The sequence below is a fragment of the Magallana gigas genome, chromosome 8 (genome assembly GCF_963853765.1).
Source record: "Magallana gigas chromosome 8, xbMagGiga1.1, whole genome shotgun sequence".
Taxonomy (NCBI): domain Eukaryota; kingdom Metazoa; phylum Mollusca; class Bivalvia; order Ostreida; family Ostreidae; genus Magallana; species Magallana gigas.
Window position 1 is genome coordinate 18,666,628 of NC_088860.1, and position 23,298 is coordinate 18,689,925.

At 34.7% G+C, this 23,298-nt stretch overlaps 1 protein-coding gene across 30 annotated transcripts; it reads left to right on the forward strand.

Annotated features, from left to right (window-relative positions):
* The first annotated feature begins 145 nt into the window (after positions 1–145).
* LOC105339700 (centrosomal protein of 295 kDa) lies at positions 146–22,578 on the forward strand. 30 transcript variants are annotated; one of them, XM_066070198.1, is made up of 28 exons: positions 177–303; positions 855–948; positions 3,222–3,331; positions 3,796–3,891; positions 4,491–4,595; positions 4,833–4,972; positions 5,105–5,202; positions 5,361–5,458; positions 5,723–5,863; positions 6,166–6,249; positions 6,374–6,473; positions 6,949–7,149; positions 7,359–7,496; positions 7,669–7,823; positions 8,036–8,118; positions 8,458–8,496; positions 9,042–10,483; positions 10,578–10,714; positions 10,815–11,151; positions 11,316–12,910; positions 13,117–13,342; positions 14,240–14,836; positions 15,071–15,185; positions 18,034–18,160; positions 18,694–18,744; positions 19,358–19,378; positions 20,070–20,095; positions 21,475–22,578. In XM_066070198.1, exons 1-26 carry the CDS (start codon positions 298–300, stop codon positions 19,361–19,363), a joined length of 6,321 nt encoding a protein of 2,106 aa, XP_065926270.1. In that variant the 5' UTR covers positions 177–297; the 3' UTR covers positions 19,364–19,378; positions 20,070–20,095; positions 21,475–22,578. The 30 variants fall into 30 exon arrangements, with proteins under 30 accessions (XP_034328070.2, XP_065926286.1, XP_065926263.1 ...); XM_066070200.1 differs by having other exon boundaries at positions 19,358–19,371; XM_066070191.1 differs by lacking the exon at positions 19,358–19,378 and having other exon boundaries at positions 176–303.
* The last annotated feature ends 720 nt before the right edge of the window (positions 22,579–23,298 follow it).

Below are 23,298 nucleotides of genomic sequence, written 5' to 3' on the forward strand. Positions count from 1 at the left end.
TGAAATCAATGTTTAAAAAAAAATATACATTTAACTGATCATTTTAGTAAGGAATATTCTGTTTCCGTTCATTAAATTGTGTATAAGGAGATAAAAAATCACTTTTTTATTCAATTAGTATTTTTTATGAAGCCCTCTTTTCGTTATTTAGACATAGTTTATGCAACCGGAAGCACGAGTTTCAAATATTTGTTTACGTCTGTGTCCAGACTTGTCTGTGGAAAGCGGTATCGGGGAAAACATTTGATTTACTCCCAGGCTTTAAATTGCATATCATGTAGCACTGTGTTTGCAGCAATGCAGGTATATTATTGCATGATAACATTGATTATTTTTTTCTCATTTTCACAACAGATTTGTAAAGAGTTAGATTTGTTTGATGTATATTATAAGTGTCACACAGACAAAACACAAGAACATGCTTGTTTATTCTACTGAGTTCAACATGACAATAGAATATTAATGTAGCGTGACGTTTTGAATACCTTTTGAAAAATAAGCGTTATCCAATTCCAAAATGGATCGCGAAAATATTCACATAGTCTGACATACAGTGGTTCAGAATGAATAAGTATTGACACTAAACAGTTCAGCTAAATGGAATTATGTCAAGTTGTTGTATGCCTAGGGTGAACAAATTATTCTGAATTAACTATTATGTTGTGTATTATTGTTGGTAACTAAACCGTACTAAGAAATTTAATTGCACACTTTTGGAAATGAAAAATTAGAAAGCTGGAAATTGACATTCCATGATGGCTGCGTATGTTGTCATGCAAAATCTGGATTTAATACTGTGACTCCTTATAGCTGTGATTTGTGATGAAGCAATGATCAAACACTTCTGATCACAGGTTTCAATGGCCTCACCTTTCTGTAAACGATTTGTAAAAAATCATGTGATAGCTGGATTTATTGAGCATGGCTGTGACGATGATTATTCATTGAGTATGTATATTTACAATATGGTGGTATGGGTTTCTGAGTGATCATATGCAAACCCCACCTAGTTATGCATACCCTTTAGATGATTCATCCAAATCATATTTTTTACTCTCTGTACAGAATTCAAAGCACCCTATTCCAATGTTTACCATTTCTGATAACTGTACAATTTCTGTATTAATTAAGGCCAACTCTAATGGTAACACACTAAATGTTTTATGGGTTTTTCCCCCCAAATGTAAGTTATAATATTTTTTTAATATCTGTAGCAAATTAAAAAGAAAATTGGAATAACATTGATGGGATATTGAGAGTATGTAGGAGAGACATATTGAAATATTTTTTAGCAACTGGTATTTAAAAAAAGAAAAGAAAACCATCCACATATACTGCAACACTTTTAAGATCTCCATTTACCACATCACTCTAATGAGAGTTGAGCTCAGTCACTTTTGTCACTTAAAAGAATAAGAAAACTTTTTAGTATATTTTTTTAATATTTAGACAATCTTCTTTCAAATTAAGGCAGTCATTTTGCATGGGATAAACCAGTGAATATTTTCTTAATTTTCTGTATACAATTGATATTAGCGAAAGATATTCACCAATAATACGTGTATTCTTAATAGCATATTACTAAGCTAATTTCAAATTAAGATTTAGATGGGGTCTAAGCTGGTGCAAGGTATGTAATATAATTATATTGCTACGAAACAGGTATATAGAATTCATTAATACATTGTATTTGAATGCTTGAAAAGTTTAAGTGCATAATTTTGAAGAAAACAAAATGAGAACCAATTTGTGTATTAGAACACAAAGTCAAACATCTAGAACCCTATTTGATAATTGCACAAAAATGCATGTACTTTCTTGTGAAAAAACCCTTTTCTGAATGCATTCTGCAAGTCAATTGATTTTAAAAGCAATTAGGTGCATGTTTTGCACACAATGTGCATGTAGACTAGCAGGAATGAAAACTTTACATGCTCAGTTTAGTTTGCTTTATTCCCCATTTATCGCTGTCTAAATACAATGTACCTTTACAAAGGATTGAATTTGAATTTCTTATTTTTGTAAGTATGAAAGTAAATTATCTTTACAAAGGATTGAATTTGAATTTCTTATTTTTGTAAGTATGAAAGTAAATTATCTTTACAAAGGACTGAATTTGAATTTCTTATTTTTGTAAGTATGAAAGTAAATTACCTTTACAAAGGATTGAATTTGAATTTCTCTATTTTTGTTTGTATGAAAGTAAATTTAAACATCAAGGATATGTATGCAGCTAATTGATCTGCTCATGCTGGACCTTTGTGTAATTAATGTATTGTTGATACTGTGAACATTGAATCGTCACTCACATATGTACTACAGTCTCTTTTTGGGATTTAAATTCTGTATAATCATATCTAATCAGGAGATTTGTGTATTATGGGTGATTGTCAAATACATTACATCTTCTCTAGCCGTTTTTGTAGGATCAACTTTGACATGTGTGTGAATGATTTTTCCCTATTATTTTCCTCTGATATAATCTGATTGTGTGATTTTCATCAACCCCGACCTGTCTGGATCTGTCTTTCATGGTGCCATTTTCAAGTAAACTCTGAAAACGTTTTGTGTGGCAAGCAAGATTAAGTTAAAAAAAGAAGAACATGTATGGGAAACTATCTCAGGGCTAGATCATAGCAAAGGTTTTAATCTGCCTCCCAGTGGTCTGAAATTCACCTTTTAATAAGAATTTATTTTATATTTGACAAAAAGAATTATTTCAGGCAGATTAAAATATTTTCAGAAAAAAGTAAGAAAAAAATTATGCTAGTGAAAATGAATTGAGTTATACATGTAGAACATTTTTTCTTAAATTAGACCACTATATACATGTTTTTGATAAAAATTAGTGGAACATCTACACATTCACCTACCTGAGATATTATACCTGAACATGTATTTAAATATATAACAATCCAATGCAAATAAATCTTATGTACAATTGTTTTCATAAACATTTCTTTGTTTGTATATTATCATATTAAGATGATAAACTTTCAGAAATTCATAATCCTCCTTCAAACCTAGAAACTGTTACACCCAAGGCTTGAGTGTTGTGAGTGTGCGTGTCAGCTGATGTGAATTACACGTGTGTTTGCTCAAAATTTCAGTGACAGGTGTCCATAAAGTTCAAGTAAATAATAGCATGATTGATTGAATAACCTAATGACTATTAGTTTTGAAATATTTTCTTTTATGATGTTCTGTGATTGTGTATTAAGTAGATACCAGCATGAAGGCAAAGAAGGGGAGAGTTCGACTGAGCCCCAATGAGGAGGCTCGGTTGATGAAGGAGGAGACGGAAAAAAGACGACGCCTTCGGCTTCAACAGGTTAAAACTCTATTATTCATCATAGAAAAGTGATAACTAGGAAATTTAATTATCAAAGATCTGTTTACAACTAAAAATTTATTGTGACATTTCTCTATATATACCTAATGTTTTACGTTGTTAGGGGTTATTTGAATGATTATAAGAAGTCGATAATTAGGCATGTAATTGTTCAAAGTGATAAAAAAAATTATCTGAAAACTAAAATTTAAGACTTAATACATTTTTTTTTTGCCAATAATTGTCTTACTTTTGGGGTATTCAAAGATTTAAAAGATAAAAATTAGGCATGCATATGGTTGTCTTAAGTCCAAATTTTAGTTCAATTATGATCAAATCAGGGTAGTAAAATAATTTCAGTAGCTTTTGGTTTACCATTATAATGATAATTTTATTCAATGAAACTGAAAATGAATGATGGAAACATTTGGAAGATGATGGAACATTTGATTTCAAATTGTCAGGTGCGAGAGCAGTCCAATCTAAATGCTGCCAGAATTCGACAAGCTGTGAAACAGGAAAAGAACAAGCAGCTCCAAAAGTTGGCCTCCACACTTCAGGTACAGATTCTGACAAAAGTTAACAATACCTGCAACTCAAATGATATTAATTGTTAATTGTTCAGCTGATATTAGCATCTTTAGGGGGTTGATGCATAATCTCTCGGTTATTCTCTGAATTGGGAATCTGTTATCTGTTGTAATGAAAAGATCTCTGAACTTGTTCATTGTCCGAGGGTTCTGCTCTATTTAAAGGGTACCCAGATAAAACCCACCCATATTCAATAAGATGTAGATTGAATGTAAATGATTGATTCTCTCTCGAGTACAAGTCCCCAAGGATTACCCAGCATAATGGTGCCATTGAGGAATTAAATGTATTCCTATGATAGTGCAGAATTTATAATTCATTGGACTTCTATGACGGCTTATACTATTTGTACAGTTTATTCAGTCCATGGAATTTAACTGGTAGAGGAACACCATCTGGACTTTCAAAATATTTGTTTTTAGTCATGTTTAAGTGATTCCGGTAAAATTTAGCTGCAATAATATAGTCCTATTCTTTTTATGAATGGGGAGGGAGATGAAAACTTATTTAATAAGATAAATATCTAGAGAGGGCTATATTATTGCATCTACATCAATATCATTTTCAGAATGAACTTGAGAAAGAGAAAGATGAAAAAATAAGACATCTGGAGAACCAGTATGAAAATAGTTTACGGAGTATAGGTCAAGGCCACAGAGAGGCCAGTGAACAGGTAGGTCAAGGTTATATTCAAGCAGTAAAGAATATCATACTTATTTAATCTTTATAAGTACTGACCCATATCATATTAAAATATTACATGACTGTAAGAGAAAATTAAAAAGTGGCTCAAATACCTTTTTAACCAAACTTTTGTATCAATAATTTGAAAAATTGGAAAAAAAAGAAAGGGTAGTTATATGGTAATTATTCCTGAAGTAAACTCCAAAAAATGATATATTTTTCAAAGGTGGATGTGGATGAGGAGCGTTACCTTATGCAGCAGGAGTCAAACAGAAGAGCGGATAGTCGATACAAACAGGCTCTGGAAAAACAGCGGCGGGAACAGATGTTCCAGGAGTACGAGCAGAAGTACCACATCATAGCCAGGTAAGCAAAGGCAGAGAAACACTACTTGTACAGCATGGTTAAACTACAAACTCACTGAAGAAAACATACAATTTTCTATTATTATGCATTAATTATATTGTTTGATTTGAAATTTTTTTTTTTATTGAATAGGCAAACAGCTTTAGAAACAGAAAAGGAGAGGGCTAAGAATATCGCCTCCTTGCCTCCCCCTCCAAAAGATCCAGTGCTAGAACTTCAGCAGCCAGAAAGTGAGCCATTTAAATCCCAATTAAAATTCACAAGCACATTTACATTTATGTTTATCACTTCATCAATTTATGAATTGTATGAATTCAAAACTGATCAGCATTTTAAAGGTCTCTGTAAGAATGGATCATTAAATTTCTTCTTTTATTGTATGCTGTAGGGAAGCCAGTGAAAATGACAGACATTGATAACTTCACTACCACCCACTATCACATCAAAGAAGAGTACGCAGTAGACAAAGCCAAGTCCGTAGAACAGGTAGATCTATTATTATTATTCTTTATTGAACAAGATGCTATCAGCTACAGGTGTTTCTTTGTCCAATTCCACAGGCAGTACTTTGTTTATCCTTGATTATTCTTCATAACACAATTTTTTCCCCATTTCCTTTCAGATATTTTTATTGTTGAAAACCCATTCTTTTTAAGACCAACAAAAAGGAAAAACCAAGCCATTACATTCTTTGTCACTGACAAAGTCTTTAAAAATTTCTTTTCAATATATTATTTTTCTTACTTGAAGGGTGATGCACGAACAGCTGCAGAAGAGGAGGAAATAAGAACGAGAGAAATGGATCTAGATAAGGTCCGTCTCCATAACGACCGACTATCCCGGGCCAGAGTTAGGCACAACAATGCCCTGGAGAAAGAGCTGTTATCTCACGTAAGTTTAATTCAGCAATGATATTCAACATTTATGAATTGCTTAAAATTTTTCTGGAAGACGTGAATATATAGTTAGTTCTGTATTGAGGTACCTGTAACACCTAGTTAGAATGCACGAGAACGTAAACGCAAATGATTACCGGTATATCTATTGAAAGTAACAGTTTACAAATTCAATGCTGAGTCATTTAATTATTTTTATGAATTTTCTTTTTTTTCTAATGACTTAAGTTAAATATTCTGTATAGTTGTATGTTATCTGTATTTTTAATGTTATTTAATATGTTATTTGTAATGTAGGATTACAACCAGATTCTGCATGACCTCAGTGACCTTCAGAGAGCAGACAGAGAACGAAGACAAAAGGTCGTGGCCAGTATTCCGGTACGTAACCTATCAAATTATCAGTCATGTCAGAGATAAAAACTATGTGAAAATAGTTTTCATTTTATGTAACTGTCATTGAGAATGAGTGTTGATCTGAAATTATGGTTTCTGCTATTTTTAGAAACAAGTGTTTGAACCTCCCCATCGACGACTGGAAGATCGAGATGAACGTCAGAAAAACATGGAGGAAGCCTTCGAGGATATGTACATGGCTGACACAAGTATGAGAAGCAGATGTTTGTACTGAATGTTTCTAATTAAAACCATCTTGTTTTACCTTGCTCCTTTTGTTTTGTTTGCCGATACTAAACAGTTCCAAGACTTTTTCTGTATCTGTTCTGCATGCTTATACATATGGGCATATTGGAAACCAGCTTTTATGGAATTTCAATTGGACATATAAAAATTAACCCCTGCTATACTATGTGTTATAAGATTTGCCTAATCAACTTTGTTCATTTGAACATTTATAAGCAGGCGCAAAGACCATAAACTCTGAATAAATGTTTCAAATTTTTTTTAGGTTACTTCGTTTGGATTAAACTAACTGGTTATTTCATTTAATCTATGAAATTATTTTTAAAGTTATTTCTTTTTCAACTTTAATCTTAAGTTTGACGTTTTCAATTTATGGTGTTGAAGCCAAATGATTAAATTCTTGAAATATAAATTAAAAATGGTCTGTAATTTGTATAGATTACATGGGTGACCTGAGTCTGGCCCTGGATCCCCACCCTCCCCCTGACACTCCCACAGCCACGGATTCGTTGGAGGCCTCTGTGCTGACCGATGACACTCCCCTCCATCACCCCCCAGTGTCCAGGGTCCCCACCATCCTCAAGGACACATCCAACGTACAGAAAACACAGGACGACATCAGTGTACAGAGGCAGCCAGGTAAAAGCCAATAATTGATACAACAGGTGTTGTAAGCATGGTACTTAATTACAGGTGCTTCCTCAAGATTTTCTGATAATAATAAGGCTCAAGGCAGTATTCTGTCAAAGATTTAGTATGACGTTATTTCATTAGTTCTTTTTGAATGGTCTGTAGATCTAATTGATTTTGTATTAAAGAAGAGTGATTTCAATTTATTAAATTCTCAGAGAAAGTTCTTAAGAAGCTCATGGACCGAATCAAGAGTCAGAGACAGGAATGGATGTCCAAGTCCATGCAGGAAGTTCCAGAAGGGGCGGGAACCATGGATACAAAGCCCAACCAGTCATCGCCGGGAAAGAGCATTGGTATTTATTTTCTCCACGCTAGTCATTTACCTTTGTTTAAATGAAGTGATAAAAGCTTTGTTCATCTTGAAGATTTTTTGTTGCAGGAATAAATGATGAAGATTCTGATAAGAATATTTATGTAACCTAGATACCATTGACTGCTTTATTTCTTTAAATGATTTTGTTGTAGCACCCACTCTTTCTGAATACTCTCTCTCTGAGCAAGGCTCACCTGGCATCGAGAATGTGGAACCAGTCAAGGTCACTCAACCAGCAAAGTTAGCACGACAACCATTGAAGCAGTATTCCCAGGGACAGCCTGGACAGAGAGAGCCAGTTAAAAAGGTAAAGGTGAAAAACTGTGCACATAATCTGCAACTGTATTGTTTTCACATGAAGTCCTGCAATGATAAACATGTACTGGTACTTGTATATTTACATGTGTGTGATGTTCTGACATACCAGTACTTTGAATTTTCAGTTTCGGCTCTGACATTTCATGTGCAAACAGTCATGTAAAGTTTGTTCTCTAACTTTAGCCTATTTATTTTTTTAAGCAGGTACAAATCCAGGAGCCTGTGTTTGGTGGACAGAATTCTCGGTCAGTGGAGGAAATCTTGGAACAACAAAGGCAAATTGAGTAAGTCCAATGTACATAATCCTTTTGTGAAATAGCACCAAGTAAAACTGCTTAGTTCAAGGTTTTAGGTGTAAATTGTTGCACCTTCATAGAACAAATCACCAAAGTTGCATTGCTTTGACATGAATGACAATCACAGCCATTATACCGGTACATGTATTGGTGTGAAATTCAAATCGTGAGAATCAATTTTGTATTTCAAAATACTGTAATTTTTGTAATGTGACAATTGAGCAGGTCAATTACATGATGCAGTTAGCATGTAATTTGCAAGAGATTTTTATTAACATTAAAGTTGCCACTCATAATATGTGGGATAACATGGATTTGTTTTCACAGACCACTGTTAGATTTAATGGCCATTGGTACACAGGCAGCGTAAGTAAAAAGTCCAGGACTAAGTCAATCTTTCATTTGTTTGTAGATGTAATGTTATTCCCCTAGACACAGTGTGTGATAAATCACATAGCTTTTGTGCTTATTTTACACGGTTCACTATGACAATGGAGTTTTATGAATTACACTATAGTAAAATTTGGAATTTTAAGTGCAGTAGAAAAAAAAATGTAGTGCAAAAATTATTGTATATAAATCTATGTGTGTACAATTAATTCTTTCTGGTTTGTTTGCTTTATTTTGCATACAGAGTGAAGCACATTAGACATTAAGATGAGAGGGGGAAAGGGAATGAAGGATACAATGTAATAAAATGCATTAAACTTAGTAAAATGATGCAGTTTCATATCTGAAGAGTTATTGTTTTGTAAATGTGCAAACAAAACTTTTTAAAGTTTTGAGCTAAATGCTTTGTTTTGAATTTGCTCAAACATGTAATTATTGAGGATAATACCATGAATGATCACAGTGAGTCTGATAAATGGACAAGAAGTATCTAGTACTGAAAACATGTCTGGTTTTTTTAGGGAACAAAAACGACAGTTAGAAATGAAACTACTGGAGTTAAACAGGAGACAGCAGCAACTTAACACATCAGTGGGTGAAAATATTTTTCCTGGAAATGATCAAGAATTCGTGACAGCAAATGGAGTTGCATACCAGCAGCAACAGAAAATGGGTGGACCGTCTGCTAGCAGTGGGCACCCCCAGATTAGTCGTCCCTCACAACCATCGTATACCTCTGTATCTCAGTCAGTTCAAAATGGACAGTATTTGAATGGAGCACACCCATCGTCAATAGGCTTTCAACCAACAAGTAAACCATCCATGGTAAATGGGCAGACATCTCTGAATGGGCCGATGTGGGCAGAACCTCCGCAGTCCATTCGCTCAAATGTCTCCAGTACATCTGTTTCTCACAGCTGGGTGGAGCCACCATCTCTCTCTCAGTACACCATTCCATCAAGTTCATCTTTACCTAGTGCTCAGATAGCCCCACCTTATTCATACCCCTCAGCACCTCCTGTGGTGACTGTTACAACTGCTTCCTTCGTCCAACCGCAACAGAGTGCTGGTCAGTCAGCCATGACCAGGTCACAAGCCCCGGGTATGTTTATCACCCCTTCACTGCCTATTCCTTCAACAGTCTCCATGTCAATGCCAACACAGTCACAGATACAGACAGAGCAAATGAGAAAAGTGAAGGAGTACCAACAACAGCTCTTGCTTAAGCATGAACAGAGCAAGCGAGTCCTTGCAGAAACCAGGGCAGAAATCGAGAGGCGGAGACAAGAATTACTGCAGAGGTTTCCACAGCTCGAGTTCAAGTCACCAGTTGATAACACTCATCCTCTAAATGGTCACAGTGAAGATGTTCAAGGGGCTAATGAAAGGGAACCCAAATTACTTACCTCTAAAACTTTATCCCCAAACAGAGCTGCCATGACTACACTTTTGTCCCAATTAGCCAGTAATCCTTACTATTCAACAAGATTGTCAGAACCTGCTGAAGAGCATCAACCTGCAGAAACCAAAGCAGAAGATGGCAGCAAAAATAAGTTTAAAAAAGTGAGAAAGTCCCTTCCATTTGATGCTGATGACACACTCCATGAGACACCTGGAAAACCAGGTAGATCTCAACTTTATCAACCCAGTCCAGGCTCAACAACTGCAAATGACACCACCGACTTGAATGATACCACAATGTCCTCATCAACAGAGAGAGGCAGTCCAGCATTGCCTGGGAGAAAATCTGGATTATCAACCATGTCTGAGTCGGATCTGTCTCTACTAAGCACTGCAAAGGAAAGAAATGACTTGTTTGAACAGAGACAGCTAGAGTTGCGGCGACAGTTGGAGGCCATACAAAGGCAAAAGGAGGAGATCCTACAGCGCCACCAAGTTGTTCAGAGAAAGCTACCATCACAACAATTGTCACCGCCAAAAGATCCATACATGGACTCGGAGGGTAAGTATCATTTGTGTTTTTCTTTTATCCATGATGATGAAGTTTTGAGGCAAAATGATATAGAGCTAAACCAATTTGAAATTTTTAATTTCAGAGGATTTAACTGAAAACGAGTTATCAGATGACCAGTCACCACTGGCTGATAAACAAAGTCAAAAGTTGGCACTGCCTCCAAATAAAAAGACTACAATACTTGGAGATCACAGGCCACATGAACTGAGTACCATCCAAGTATGTTTATTTATTGGAAGCATTTTGTCATTGCTTTTTATTATATCCTATTATGTGTGTCATAGGTAATACACGTGGCTTAACTGTATTTGTTTTACAGGAAGTGGAAACTTCACCATCTAGTGCTAGACATTCTGGGTTGGCAGCATCCAGTCGCCATAGTCTTTCCTCCACAGAGAGGAGTTCCTTGTCTCGTGCGTCCACCGAGAACTATCAGCAGCCCCCTCAGATAGAGGCTCAGCCCGACAGACCAATAGCTGACACAGGGTACCAAACAGCACCCCTGGAGGAGGTGATGGCCCGGGCCTCAGAGTTCACCCCAGGCGTCCTGGACAGGCTGAAGCAGAGAACCAATGATGTGTTTTACAGTCAGAGGGAGGATGACTCGACAGATTCATATCAACAGATGAACTACACACCGGATTCTTTATCCACTGGTAAGGAGTTGTACAGTGCATCGAAAAAAAATCTTTTCTCATCAAATTTCACACAATTTTATGTATTGAAAACAAAACATAAACCAAATTACATGGTTACATCTTGCTTTTTTATCTTAAATGTCAGATTATACCAGGTGTATTTCATAGATTTCTTGTTTTAGGTCCTCTAGAAGAATTGAATGCTTCTTCTACAATGTCCACCACTCCTGGTTCCATCTCCATGGCAACACCTAAATCAGAGAACTTCCTTGGAACACAGAATCATGGTCTATCAACCTTGCAGAATGAGAGCACTGATATGTCTCTTCGCAGTTCAAGATCTTGGGCTGACGAACTCTTGACATTCCACAAACTTCAACCTGAAAGAGCCTCACTGGAATCAAATTTAAAATCTGTGAAAGAGTCGTTGGACAGTAATGCTGGGGGGAATGCACCTCACAAGGCCCCAGTGGATAGGAGTTATAATGTAGTTCACATGAAACAGGATAAATATTCTCCGGATTTCGTCAAAGTTGGTTCTGACATGGATCTGTCTCAGTACCCTATTTCGGAGACCAGTGATAAATCTGACCATGGTGGTTTGTCCCCTGCAGCGAGACTTGAGTCAGAATTATCCCAGTATCCAATCTCCTCTGAGGTGTCTCCAAGTAGTCAGGACCTTGGAAGAAACTACAGAACTTCTCCCCAGGACAGGAGTGGAGAACCGAATCAAGCAAGTCTGGCTTCCACATCTGAGAGCACCAGCAGTTATATGGATCTGAAGATGGACAACAGTCTCTTGGGGACCAGGGAATTTGACTTCATTGGACACAGTAGAGTTCCAGTTGTAGCTGACAGCAGTCAAGGGGATTCCATGTCACAAGAAGCCAACTCCTACAACATCAGTGGTAAAGTGGATTATGCGAGTACACCAAACCAGAGGTCTGAGCCTCTCTCTGCAAAGAGGCTTTCCCAAATCTCTCAATACACAACCTCTCCAGAAGAAACAGAGATTCAGGCAGGATCGGCCAGGTTTCCTCAGTCAGAGGGACAATTCCGAGCTCTTTCTCTCCAAATGGATGATTCGGAAAACCAGTCCCCTGTCCATCCCCCAGCTTTCACCAAAGTGTCTGCTCGTGGGGGTCTCTCTCGTCTGTCGGAGGTAGGAGAAAGCCAAACCTCAGACCAGAGTGTCAAATCTGACTCTAACTTTCTCTCCAAGTTTCCAGACGAATCCTCTCTCAGTCAGTTTACAGTGACTACCACAGACCAGTCCTCAAAGGACGACCTCTCCTTGACCCAGATAACGGTGAATACAGAATCTCCATCCAAAACAATGGGGTCAATGACCCAGTTTTCTTTTAAGTCAAGTCCTGATGTCCATGCTAAGACTGATTCCTCTTTGAGTCAGTACAGTGTGGATAGTCCTGTGGCCCATAACATTTCTGATAAATCAGGCAAAAACACCTCATCATCAACCAGCCAAGATGAGGAGGATGAAAGTTACGTTGCTCAAAAGTTTGCTAATTTAGACCAGCTGATACAGGAATCAAGAGACCTGATAACAAAGCATAAACAGCTTATTACAAAGAATAAGGAGGTGAGTCCTCTCAGTTCTGGGGGAGTCCCTAGTATGCTGACCACCCCAGAGGGTCAGGCTGGGTCGGCTCCAGACAGCTTTGTCAGACCGCAGGAGGAATCCACGGGAATGGAGAGCTCTATGGGGCTTAGTTTGGACAATCAGCAAAGCTATGGAGAGAATGGCAGTTTTCAACAGGTAAATCAGAATGCCCTATACTCTGTTCATTTGATAATTGTAGAATATGTAGGAGTAATTCTTTTCTATGAAACTAAGTTGAATACACTTTTATTGTATATTTTCTGTGCATGAAATTCAAATAATAGGGCTCTTGGGCCACAGATCTGTGCATTTTGAAGATGTTAAACACTGTTATCCTTACTTCTTCCATTGTACATTTTCAGTTGACCATGGAAAGTGGTATCACTGATGAACCTGACCTGACCTTGCTGTCGGTGACCTCCGACATGACCGGTCAGGACCCTGGGGATGAAATCTCAGGGGAGATAACCCACCGATCGGACGGGACCAGCGGGGGAGACTCCATCTTGTCTTTCGAACAACATGAGCAGAGCATGAGAAGCTCACCAGACAGAGATGTTAATGACAGTTATTTCCAAGATCTAGCAGGTGATGAAACTCAAAGACATATTTATTGAAAGGATGAGATTTTTAAAAGAAATTCCAACCTTATGCCACGCCTTGAGATTAAGCTGATATTTTAAAATGATAATTATGTTTTGATGTATAATCAGAATTTCTGGAGTTGGAGTTGGGGATTATTGGGAAGCCACTATATATTTATACAGTGGCCGACCCTGTAGTTGTTTATTCTGCAGGCGGAATGCAAAAACCAAACTACTACAAACATCTGTAGAATTTCAAGATGTCTTGAGAATCTATTTGATTTTACAGGAGGGTCTCTATAATGTATTTTGGAACACTTATTTATTAATTTCATTAATAAATTCAAGCTTTGTTATATACATGCATTTGTTCAATATTCAAGATCTTTGTAAAGAAAAAATTATTTACCAATGTTTTTCAATAGGACGAATCAGAGGTAAAAACGGTTGAATTCAAATGGTCAAAATGAACACTAACTACTCTTTTTTCATTGGATCACACAGCAAACTTAACATCACTTAATGGATTAATTATCATCACTTAGTGCATTAATAATTAAAGGCATCGTTGACTGATTCATACAGTTTTGTTACATGTTGTTGTTTGTGACAGATCACCAAAGTTTATTTAATTAACACAGAAAAAAATAAATGAAAAAGTGTGTTTTTGGTTTGAGTGTGTAGGGTTGCCAAAAAATAAATTCATGAGGCTTTAATTCTGAAAAATGCTGAAAGTTACAAATATTCTGTACCAAAAAAATTGAGAAAAATATTTCGTAAGAAAATGAATCGGTGCAAATTTACCAGAAACTACATATGGTGTTCATGTGCAAGTTCAAAAATGAACTTATTAAAAATTTCCTACCTGTTATCAAGAAGTTTTATGTAATTCTGATTGCAGTACCCCGCACCAATGAGAACAACAACGCATTCCGGCCTGTCCCTGCTGTACAGAGGGATGCTGGGGATGAGAATGTTTTCCGTGCCATCCCAGTAATGGTGAGTCCCACCCTCTCCCTCTCTATGAAGTTCAGCAGCTCTCAAGACATAAAGTTCAACAAACCTCCCGTCTCTTGGTCTACAGAGCCCGAGGGGGAGGGGGAGAGAGGGTCATCAAAACCAAACCGGAATTCAGACCAACTCATTTCCAAGGTCCAGGAGCAGAAGGCAGATTTGGAGAAGACTGCTACTGAGGCTAAGCAGAAGGTACAGAAGGCCTCGGGCCTTAACCGGGCCCTGCAGCCCCGCGGCGGAAATCAGGGGACAGGGAAAGCAGGGAACAAATCGGCCAAAGACACCAACAAGGGAGCCCCCATGAGTTTAGGTCAGTTTTTGAGTTCTAGGAAGGAGGGTTCATCTTTGATGGGGAAGAAATCTGACAGCAAGCCTACTCCTCTGCCAAAGCCTCAGAGACCGGGGACAGGTACAACGAATGGTGGCACAGGCATGTCCAAGACTCTGTCTTCCTGGAAGAAAAGCAGAGGAGTCAAATCTACAGGTTTGATATGTCAACATTCTTCATTTGTGATATCAAAGTGAATTCATGATAGTGTTTACAAAATAAATTAGGCATATTGGACTGAAGTTGCAAATACCCCAGTATAAAATTTCACTGAATTTAAAGTAAAAGAAGTCTTTCTTCAAATAACAGAAAACAGTTCACTATGAGATGGTTTTGAATATTGTCTGATTTTAAAGCATTTTTGACATCAACTTTTGAATTGTTTTGTAGTTCCCCCACCCACCAAGTCCAGCGACCTGCCCTCAACGTCCTCTAAATCCTTCTCCTCCCAAAAACCGGTCACCTCCAACAGTGCAGAGGACAGGATGTATGAGCGCAACATCAGGTAATTAGTGTGATCCCAAGGTGTGGACTCCTACCAACCGATTGTCTAAATCTATGTGTGGTGGCTAATTTCACGAAAAAACCAAATCACTAGGCTGGCTGAGTGTGTTTGTTCACAGTCAAATCAAAATAAAGTACACTTTCCTTCAAAATTTGAAATGTTGACAATTTCCATTTTTTCCCAGTCTGTGAAAAATTTCTGTTTAGCAATCATGATTTTGTGTTGCATGTTTCATCTTAATGTAAATAAAATGACAGTGTACTTTATTTTGCTATAAAATGGTTGGATTGCTTCAAATGGTAGTGGTAACTGAGTTAAAAGTTTTATTATTGAGTTCTGTAGATACGAGGCTATGTGTTACATGTATATCATGGTGATTGACGCCCAGAATAATGTATCATACACATGTATCATGCATTAACAACTGATCATCATTGGAATGCATGCTCATACATCTGTATTTGTTGTTATCAACCAAATATAACTAGTACATGTATTACACACTTCTTCAGAGGGCTTTTGTATTTTGACTAACTTTTACAAAATATTTTTAAATTTCACAAGCAAGATAGAGAAACTTTAAGTGGTAAATCTAGAGTCATGCTAGATATTGTCAGATATTACCAAAAAAATAATCTCAGTAGTGTGAAGACACGTTTTTGGTTCCTCTGAAGTTGTGTTTGGGGGTTTGCATGTTATGTATTGTAAGTGGAAGGTATAAAACAGACATCTTGATGTTGAACATTGAAAATTACTTATAACAAAAATCCAAATACAGATTTTGAAATCTGTTTCAATGTTGATTATTTCTCTGTGGTTCGCGTAGAATCAAGATGTCTGTTACAATCTCACCTGCATAACCAGTCACCCTGTGTGTGAATTCACAATTTGTGTGCCGTATCAAGATCACCTTACACTCACCCTGTTACAGTAAACCACATCTAGAAACAGCCATACAGCAAATACAGTACATGTTTATATTGATATATTATGATAGACAAGTACTGTAGATTTCCTATTTTACGCGAGTGTTTATTTTCCATCAAATTGCAAGTTCGTAAAATTGCAAACGCCAGATTTTTATTATAGTTCCATTTAGTTTACATCTGTCAAAAAAATAAAAGCAAGATTTTAAAATTCGCAAGATGTGCTTCTCGCGATTTTACGCATACGTTAATTCCTCACATTTAAATAGTAATTAACAATATTTTCTTATCTGGAAAATGATAAACAGGATTGATAAATCTTCGACCAAAAAGAGTTATTGAATAATCTTTCTCTTATATATACTTGTACATTGCTTTCTAGTAGCACAATATGAAAATATAAGGAAACACACTTTTTAAAGAATTTTAAGTGGCCTAACAGTTGGAGCTTCATATTGCTCTATTCAAACCTAAATTCTATGTTGAAGGAAATTTTATGAAATTCAAGATAAAAATTTTCAAAAAAATCCTGGAAAAATCATTCATTTACACTTTTTAAGAATACTAGTAATTCACAAATACATGTTTACACAAACAATATGAGAATACATGATCCTCTTTATATACTCTTGTATGTACATGACATATCTCTCTTGTGTGGTTATGGAGGCTTGAAGGTATTGCCTGTTGTCATTATTGTGTGAACTCCCTAAACCTGGCTGGCTTCTGGCTGCACAAACTGAAAATATTCTTCAATTGCTTCTGGCTTTCAATGCTCATTTCTGAAGTTCTGGCTATACATTTAATTTACATTTCATGCTTTTGGGGATTTTAAAACCCATACTCTATAAAACTTCACAAAGATGGCATTTCATCTTCTCCATTGCTAAATGCATCCTATATTAATTAACTGGTGATGGCTAGAAGTGTCGATTATTAATTGCTAGATAAATAATTATGTAATACTATGTACAATTTATCTACATATATATTCATCTTTATATTGTAATCTATTATTTTGCTAAAATTGCTTATAATTGTAATACATGTAATCATAATCTTTGATAAAGTAAGCTCTTTGCATTTACAATATCATTACATTTAAATGATTTCCAATATGTATGCATGCATAAGTGATGAATATTGCCATTTCTATACTGCCTGATGTATATTACCATATATTGTGTACAGAACCAATATATCAACTTTTATTGGTAAAGATACATTTATTTATTATTCACAGAGTTTCTGTATCCGTTATAATTATGCAGCATTGTATGGCTAAATAATTTTCTTATACAATTAAACAGTGAAATTATCCTTCAAATGAAGATGCGGAAGTACTAAATAGACTTTTGAAATTTATTTCTGCAGTTCTAGAAGGCATAATTGTTAACATGTAGAAAGAAAGTTCATCCATACATATATATACATGCCAAATTTAGTCCCTACAAAACAAGCAGACATAATCCACATTACAAAATTAATACAGTCTGGTAGATCTAATTTCTGGCTAATACAGCTCCTATTCACATTGTTTCATACACACTAATGTTTTCACTACTGAAAAGCAGTGTGCACAAGTTTCCAAGAATTCACAAACTACAGTGACTGCAGTCTCTTGAAAGTGATTTTTAAAAAAAGAATTATTCAAAAATTGCACTTTAACTGTTCAGAATTTGACACACATACCTGTATTAATTCTTATTTAAAAAAATTGAGAGAATTAAATGTTTTTGATCCTTGATTTTAACAATTTGCACAATATGTTGGTGAGATTAGGTTTTGAACAATGTCACATGATTATATTCTTCAGCCAATGGCATTGAAGATTAGATGTTGCATTGTGGGAACCAGAGTTCCTGTCTTCCACTTACATGTGGGGTTTTCATGTTTTTTCTTTCTTTCATTAATTATCATAGGGCATACAATCCTCGATTGTTTAGGTTACAAAATAGAATTGCCCACCAAGAGAACCAGTTGTCAAAATCAGAGGAAGACAAACAGAAATCCTCTACTCACACAGAAAAAGTCAAGGAGTTCCAAAAGGTAAGCGATGACTAATATCAGTAGAGGACTCATCTTAGAACCATTGTTACTGCTAGTCTTCATGTTTTTGGGGTGGTTTTTATTTTCATTCCTTTGTTGTGTGTTGAACGTTCCATTTTATGTCATTGTGATTGCATATTTGACATCCATATACATGTACATTATCATGAGTACATCATTTACATCATCAAAATCATGCATCAGTATTGCCCATTATGAATTGATTTTCCAAAATGATTTTTATAGGGGTATAAGGTATCAACAAGGGTATGACTGGATGAAATCTCTATTTTTCCTTCCAATATTTTTTCTTCCTGAGATGTAGATATAGTTTTTTCTACACATTGTGAAACAATGGGGTCATGCATGCCAATATTTCCATATTTCCTATCGTACCCCAGCTAGGGATGCCCAATTGCCGATCTCCCTTGTGGAAAACTAACATAAATTGAATAGGGTTGTCATCGTTTTGATTTGTAAAGACGTAATGATAGTAGATTGAATTTGATTTGCTGCGACTTTGTATTCTGCAGACTCCTGATAGTTTCCACTCTCTCTTCATTATCGATCTTCAAAAACTAGCAGTAGGTACCAATATTAAAATACATATATATCAACACATAATACAGATATTAATCAATTGCTGCCTTCTGCAAAATCATGCTTGTTTATTCATTAATCAATAAACAATAAACAAAATTCATGGCTATTTACATGTAATTAAAAGCATGAAAAATAGGCTTACTAATTTAGGTCTTAGCACTGCTATTGAGAAATTACCGAGAGGGGAAAAAAGACAACAACAAAAATCGGAACACATGATTAGGTTAGACATAAAAATAAAATGAAAGGACAAATTTGCTCATTTATTTAGGGTAGCATAATAGTATGATAAATAATATGTTGACTGTAGCAAAGATGTATTGCATAAATGCATGAACCATAGTCTTGCACCATATGCATGATTTACCATACTTAACATTAGATGAGATAGTCCTTAAGTTAAAATTTAAAACAGGTGAACATGCACATCAAATTACTTTTATTTGTATGACCTTTCTACTGTAAAAGAAAATGAAAACACAAAACAAGAAAGTAACTTACATAAAAGAGAAAACAGAAGTTTAGGTGTTGAGGAAAAGGCTGATAACTCTGGCTGCCATATTTAATTATGAGGTTGACTTTTTCTTAAAACAGGACTAAACTCTAAGGTGTGCAGTGAGTAATATACAATTAATTATAATTGTTCACAGTGTGTAATGTGTGCATGATAACCTCTCACCTCTGTATGTACGATGTTTTACAGGTGTAACAGATATATTGGATGTATATCTCTATATAGATGTGTATTTATATGTGTGTCATGGACAGGGATCAACTATGCAGTGTGCTTAGTTAACATAACTCACAAAACTTTTCTGTTCAGAGAACAGTTTTAGTTTTGGCACAAAAATATATTACTATTGAATAAATTGCTCTTATTCTTCCAATATTTTTTTCTCATTCATTGCTGCCTTCAAAAGTTATTTAAACGGTTAATATGTGTTTCTGAAAATTCAAAATAAAAATATAAAAAGCGTTAAGAAATCAATGAAATTATTTTTGGTTCAAAGTTGGTGGTTCTGTTCAAGGTTATGTTATTGTATCTAAGATAAAAAGAAAAGAAAAAATTAATACAGTCATATAAAAGTAAGCTTTAATTATTAACTAATTGAATCATATAACTTTATAACTTTACCTTTGGCATCTGAATGAATAGCATGATGGTATAAAGCTTTTTTGAACAACATTTCACAATTCATGTAATAAATGTTATCATTGGTTAGCATGCATGCTGTGTAAGCATGATGTGTGTACATGTACCAGCATGCATGGTGATGTGATTTTAATATTGTAGCTTTCATTTCAGCCCAGTAAATTGCCTATGCTCATCAGGTGATTTTTGAATTTATAAATAATATGTGGCGATTTTGTTTGGAAACCTAGAAAAAAACGGTTATTTTAAGAGGGGAATTAGTCTTTTGAACTCTAATTAACACATAAATTTCAAGGAAGCTTTATTCATAATTACAAAAAAATTATAATTGGAAGGGTTTTTTTTAAAAACTGGTATGCACACATGTATTCTTTAAATGTGTCCAGTGAGCATATTATCAGTAGTTGGTTTAAGGTGACTTTTTAGCTCACCTGAGCTAAAGGCTCAGGTGGGATTTCTGATAAAGATTTGTCTGTTGTCTGTGTTGTATGTAAAAAAAAATTTTCAGTACTAAACCAAAGTGTCTTTGTGCAAGGAGCTTTTTATTCATTTGAATAGTCATGTCTAACTTTCAAGAGAGATATATGGAGTAAAAGCAAATATTTCCCAATACCGATGTCATACAGCTATTTGAAGATAACAAGGTCAAGTATGAGAAGAAAAATATGATTAATCATGATCTCAAGAGGCAAATTGTATTTATCTAGCCTGGAATTTAAACTCATGAATGCAAAGTAAAGCTTCCTCAAATGATGAAGTCCCCAAAGCAAGACCAATGTCATAAAGCTATTTGAGGGTGAAAAAAATCAAGAGCAAAAAGAAAATTATGGATATTTAGAATCTAAAGAAGCATTTAAATTAAAGCAATATGAGCTGTATTTTTTAGAATTTTATTTTGCTGCAGAAATGATAAGTCTGCTGCTAGTATGATAAGTCTGCATGTAACTTAAACTTTTATGGTAAATGAAGTTTGAAAAATTCATTAATTTTTGTCAGAAGAAAGATTTCTCTTATAAGGAATATATAGCAAATCAATTTTTGTACAGGGCGACAATAGTTCAATTTTGCTCCAATAAAGGCTTCTTAACGGCCTTTCCCTCAAAAATACAGCTTACAGATATTTAAAACCATGATTTTTTTGGTCATTTTAGAAGAAAAACACATTTTCTTAAAAAAAAAAAATTCAACATGAAAATTGCAGCTCATATTGCTTTAAGCTTGCCTTGAATTTACATTGTCTCGTGTAGTTTTGAACACAACAGGGATTCATAGTTTATATGATATAAAAAGTGTTACTAAGGTGAGCAATGTGGCCTTGGGCCAATTGTTAGAATACTGGTGATAGAAAATATTTGGTGTCATTACCAAGTACTTAAAATTCTGGAACCTTTATATTTTCATATATTTAGCTGTCTCATAATGCTAACATTGGAATATACATGTGGTCTTCATTTGCTTAGTAATACTGACTAAGAGGATATCAATCAATTCAAAAGTTTAAAAGCTTGATATTTTATTAGTATAGTTGTTTGTAATAAATGTCAATTAAATTTTACAGAAACTACAAGAAAACATGATGAAAAAGCAACTGATGAAGAAGCACCAATCTAAATAAGAAGGATCCCATAATCCTTAAAGGAAAGTGGTGCAAAGCCTGGAGATGATCAAAGATTATTTTGTTCATAGTTTTACTATTTTTAAATATGTACAAATGACAGTAGCATTGTAAATAATGTAATTAATATTTATTTGTACATGCTAGGTGCTTGGATGGCCTGTTTATGCCATATCACATGTATGTACTGAAACCATCTTATTAGAAATTAAAGGACCATTGTTAGAGCTATATTTATTACACTAAAATTATTTGACCTTAATTTTAATTTAGAAAACAACAGATTCTGATTTTACATGTTAATGCACACAAGATAGAGAAACAATGAAAAATAGAAAAAATGTTACCATTCAAAAAAGTATGATCGATAAGCATAATTGTTCTAAACGAATTATTTTATTAAGTTGGTTGTAATATATTCTTTTGTAACTTTTTTTTTTATTAATTATCAAATACTGTTTTAATATTGTTATATATCTGTTGACAATTAAATGCCTGTTATAAAAAAGATAGAAGTAATAATACAATGCATGGAATACATTTTTAAAGACCAATAAGATACATGTAGATGTGCATTGTCTACAATTTATTTTTGTGGTAAAATGTATAAACAGTTAATAATTAAATTTTCTTGTATTTATCAGGCATTCATCATCTCAGATTTTAAAATATTTATTAAAATTTATAGTGTAATTCAGACAGCATTTTTAGTTGCCAGTTTAGGACAATCATTTTTGACTACAATGGTATATACACTTATTTGTACATCAAAAATTACACTTTCCAAACAAATTGTGGTTGAAGAAAAAAAATCAGTTACAGTACGAAGCACATATAGTACTTCCCCCAGATTATATGGGCGAGTTAGATTGATTTTTTAGTTTCTGTAGTAGAGATGGGGGACAGTTTGTCACTGAATAATTACGCAGCAGGTTTCCTTTGTTTGATATTACCTACCTGTATCCTTTATTTGTATTGAAGTTTGTGGTTATCTGTGATATGTATATGAATTATTAGTAATGACAATATTAAAATTTGAATATTCAATTGATTTTTATTTTTATTTTTTATACTCTGAAAGAATTAAAGAACAATTTAAGTTATGGGTTTTTTAAAGAAACATTACTAATAATTGCAGTAATCAATATTGATACTTTAAAAAAAAAGATAAATCAATTTGAAGTTAAATTTACCTTTCCTACCACACTATACATTTATCTAAACAACTTGAACAATCAAACCTTATTACATTAAGCTGAAATGTTCAGCGACGGACTTTTGAAATGCCATTGTTATACCCCATGCAACAAGGTGCGGGAGATATAATGTTTTTGATCCTCCATCAGTTTGTCAGTCCATTTTTTTTTTTTGTCAGCACAACTCTTTTATGGCTGCACAGAATTTCAAGAAACATTGTGGCAATAAAGACACGATGTGTATGTATGCATACTAGCAGGAATATCTTATTCCAATCCTTTTCCAGGAATTTTCCCCCTTTTGAACTTGGAATTTTAACCATAAAAGATATAGTTACTGTACGGAAACAGCTAGTTTTTCAGCTCAACCCCTCTAAAACTGCTTCAATATTTTTCAAGGGATTTTTCCCTTATTGAATCCAGAATATTGGCTAAAATTGAAATATTATTGGAATTTATCTTCAGCACAACTCCTCTAATCAGTTTTGTAGAATTTTATGAACATTTGTTGTTGATTAGGAAATGATTTGTAGATGTGCATATTTTTCCTGGAATTTTGCCCCTTTTTATA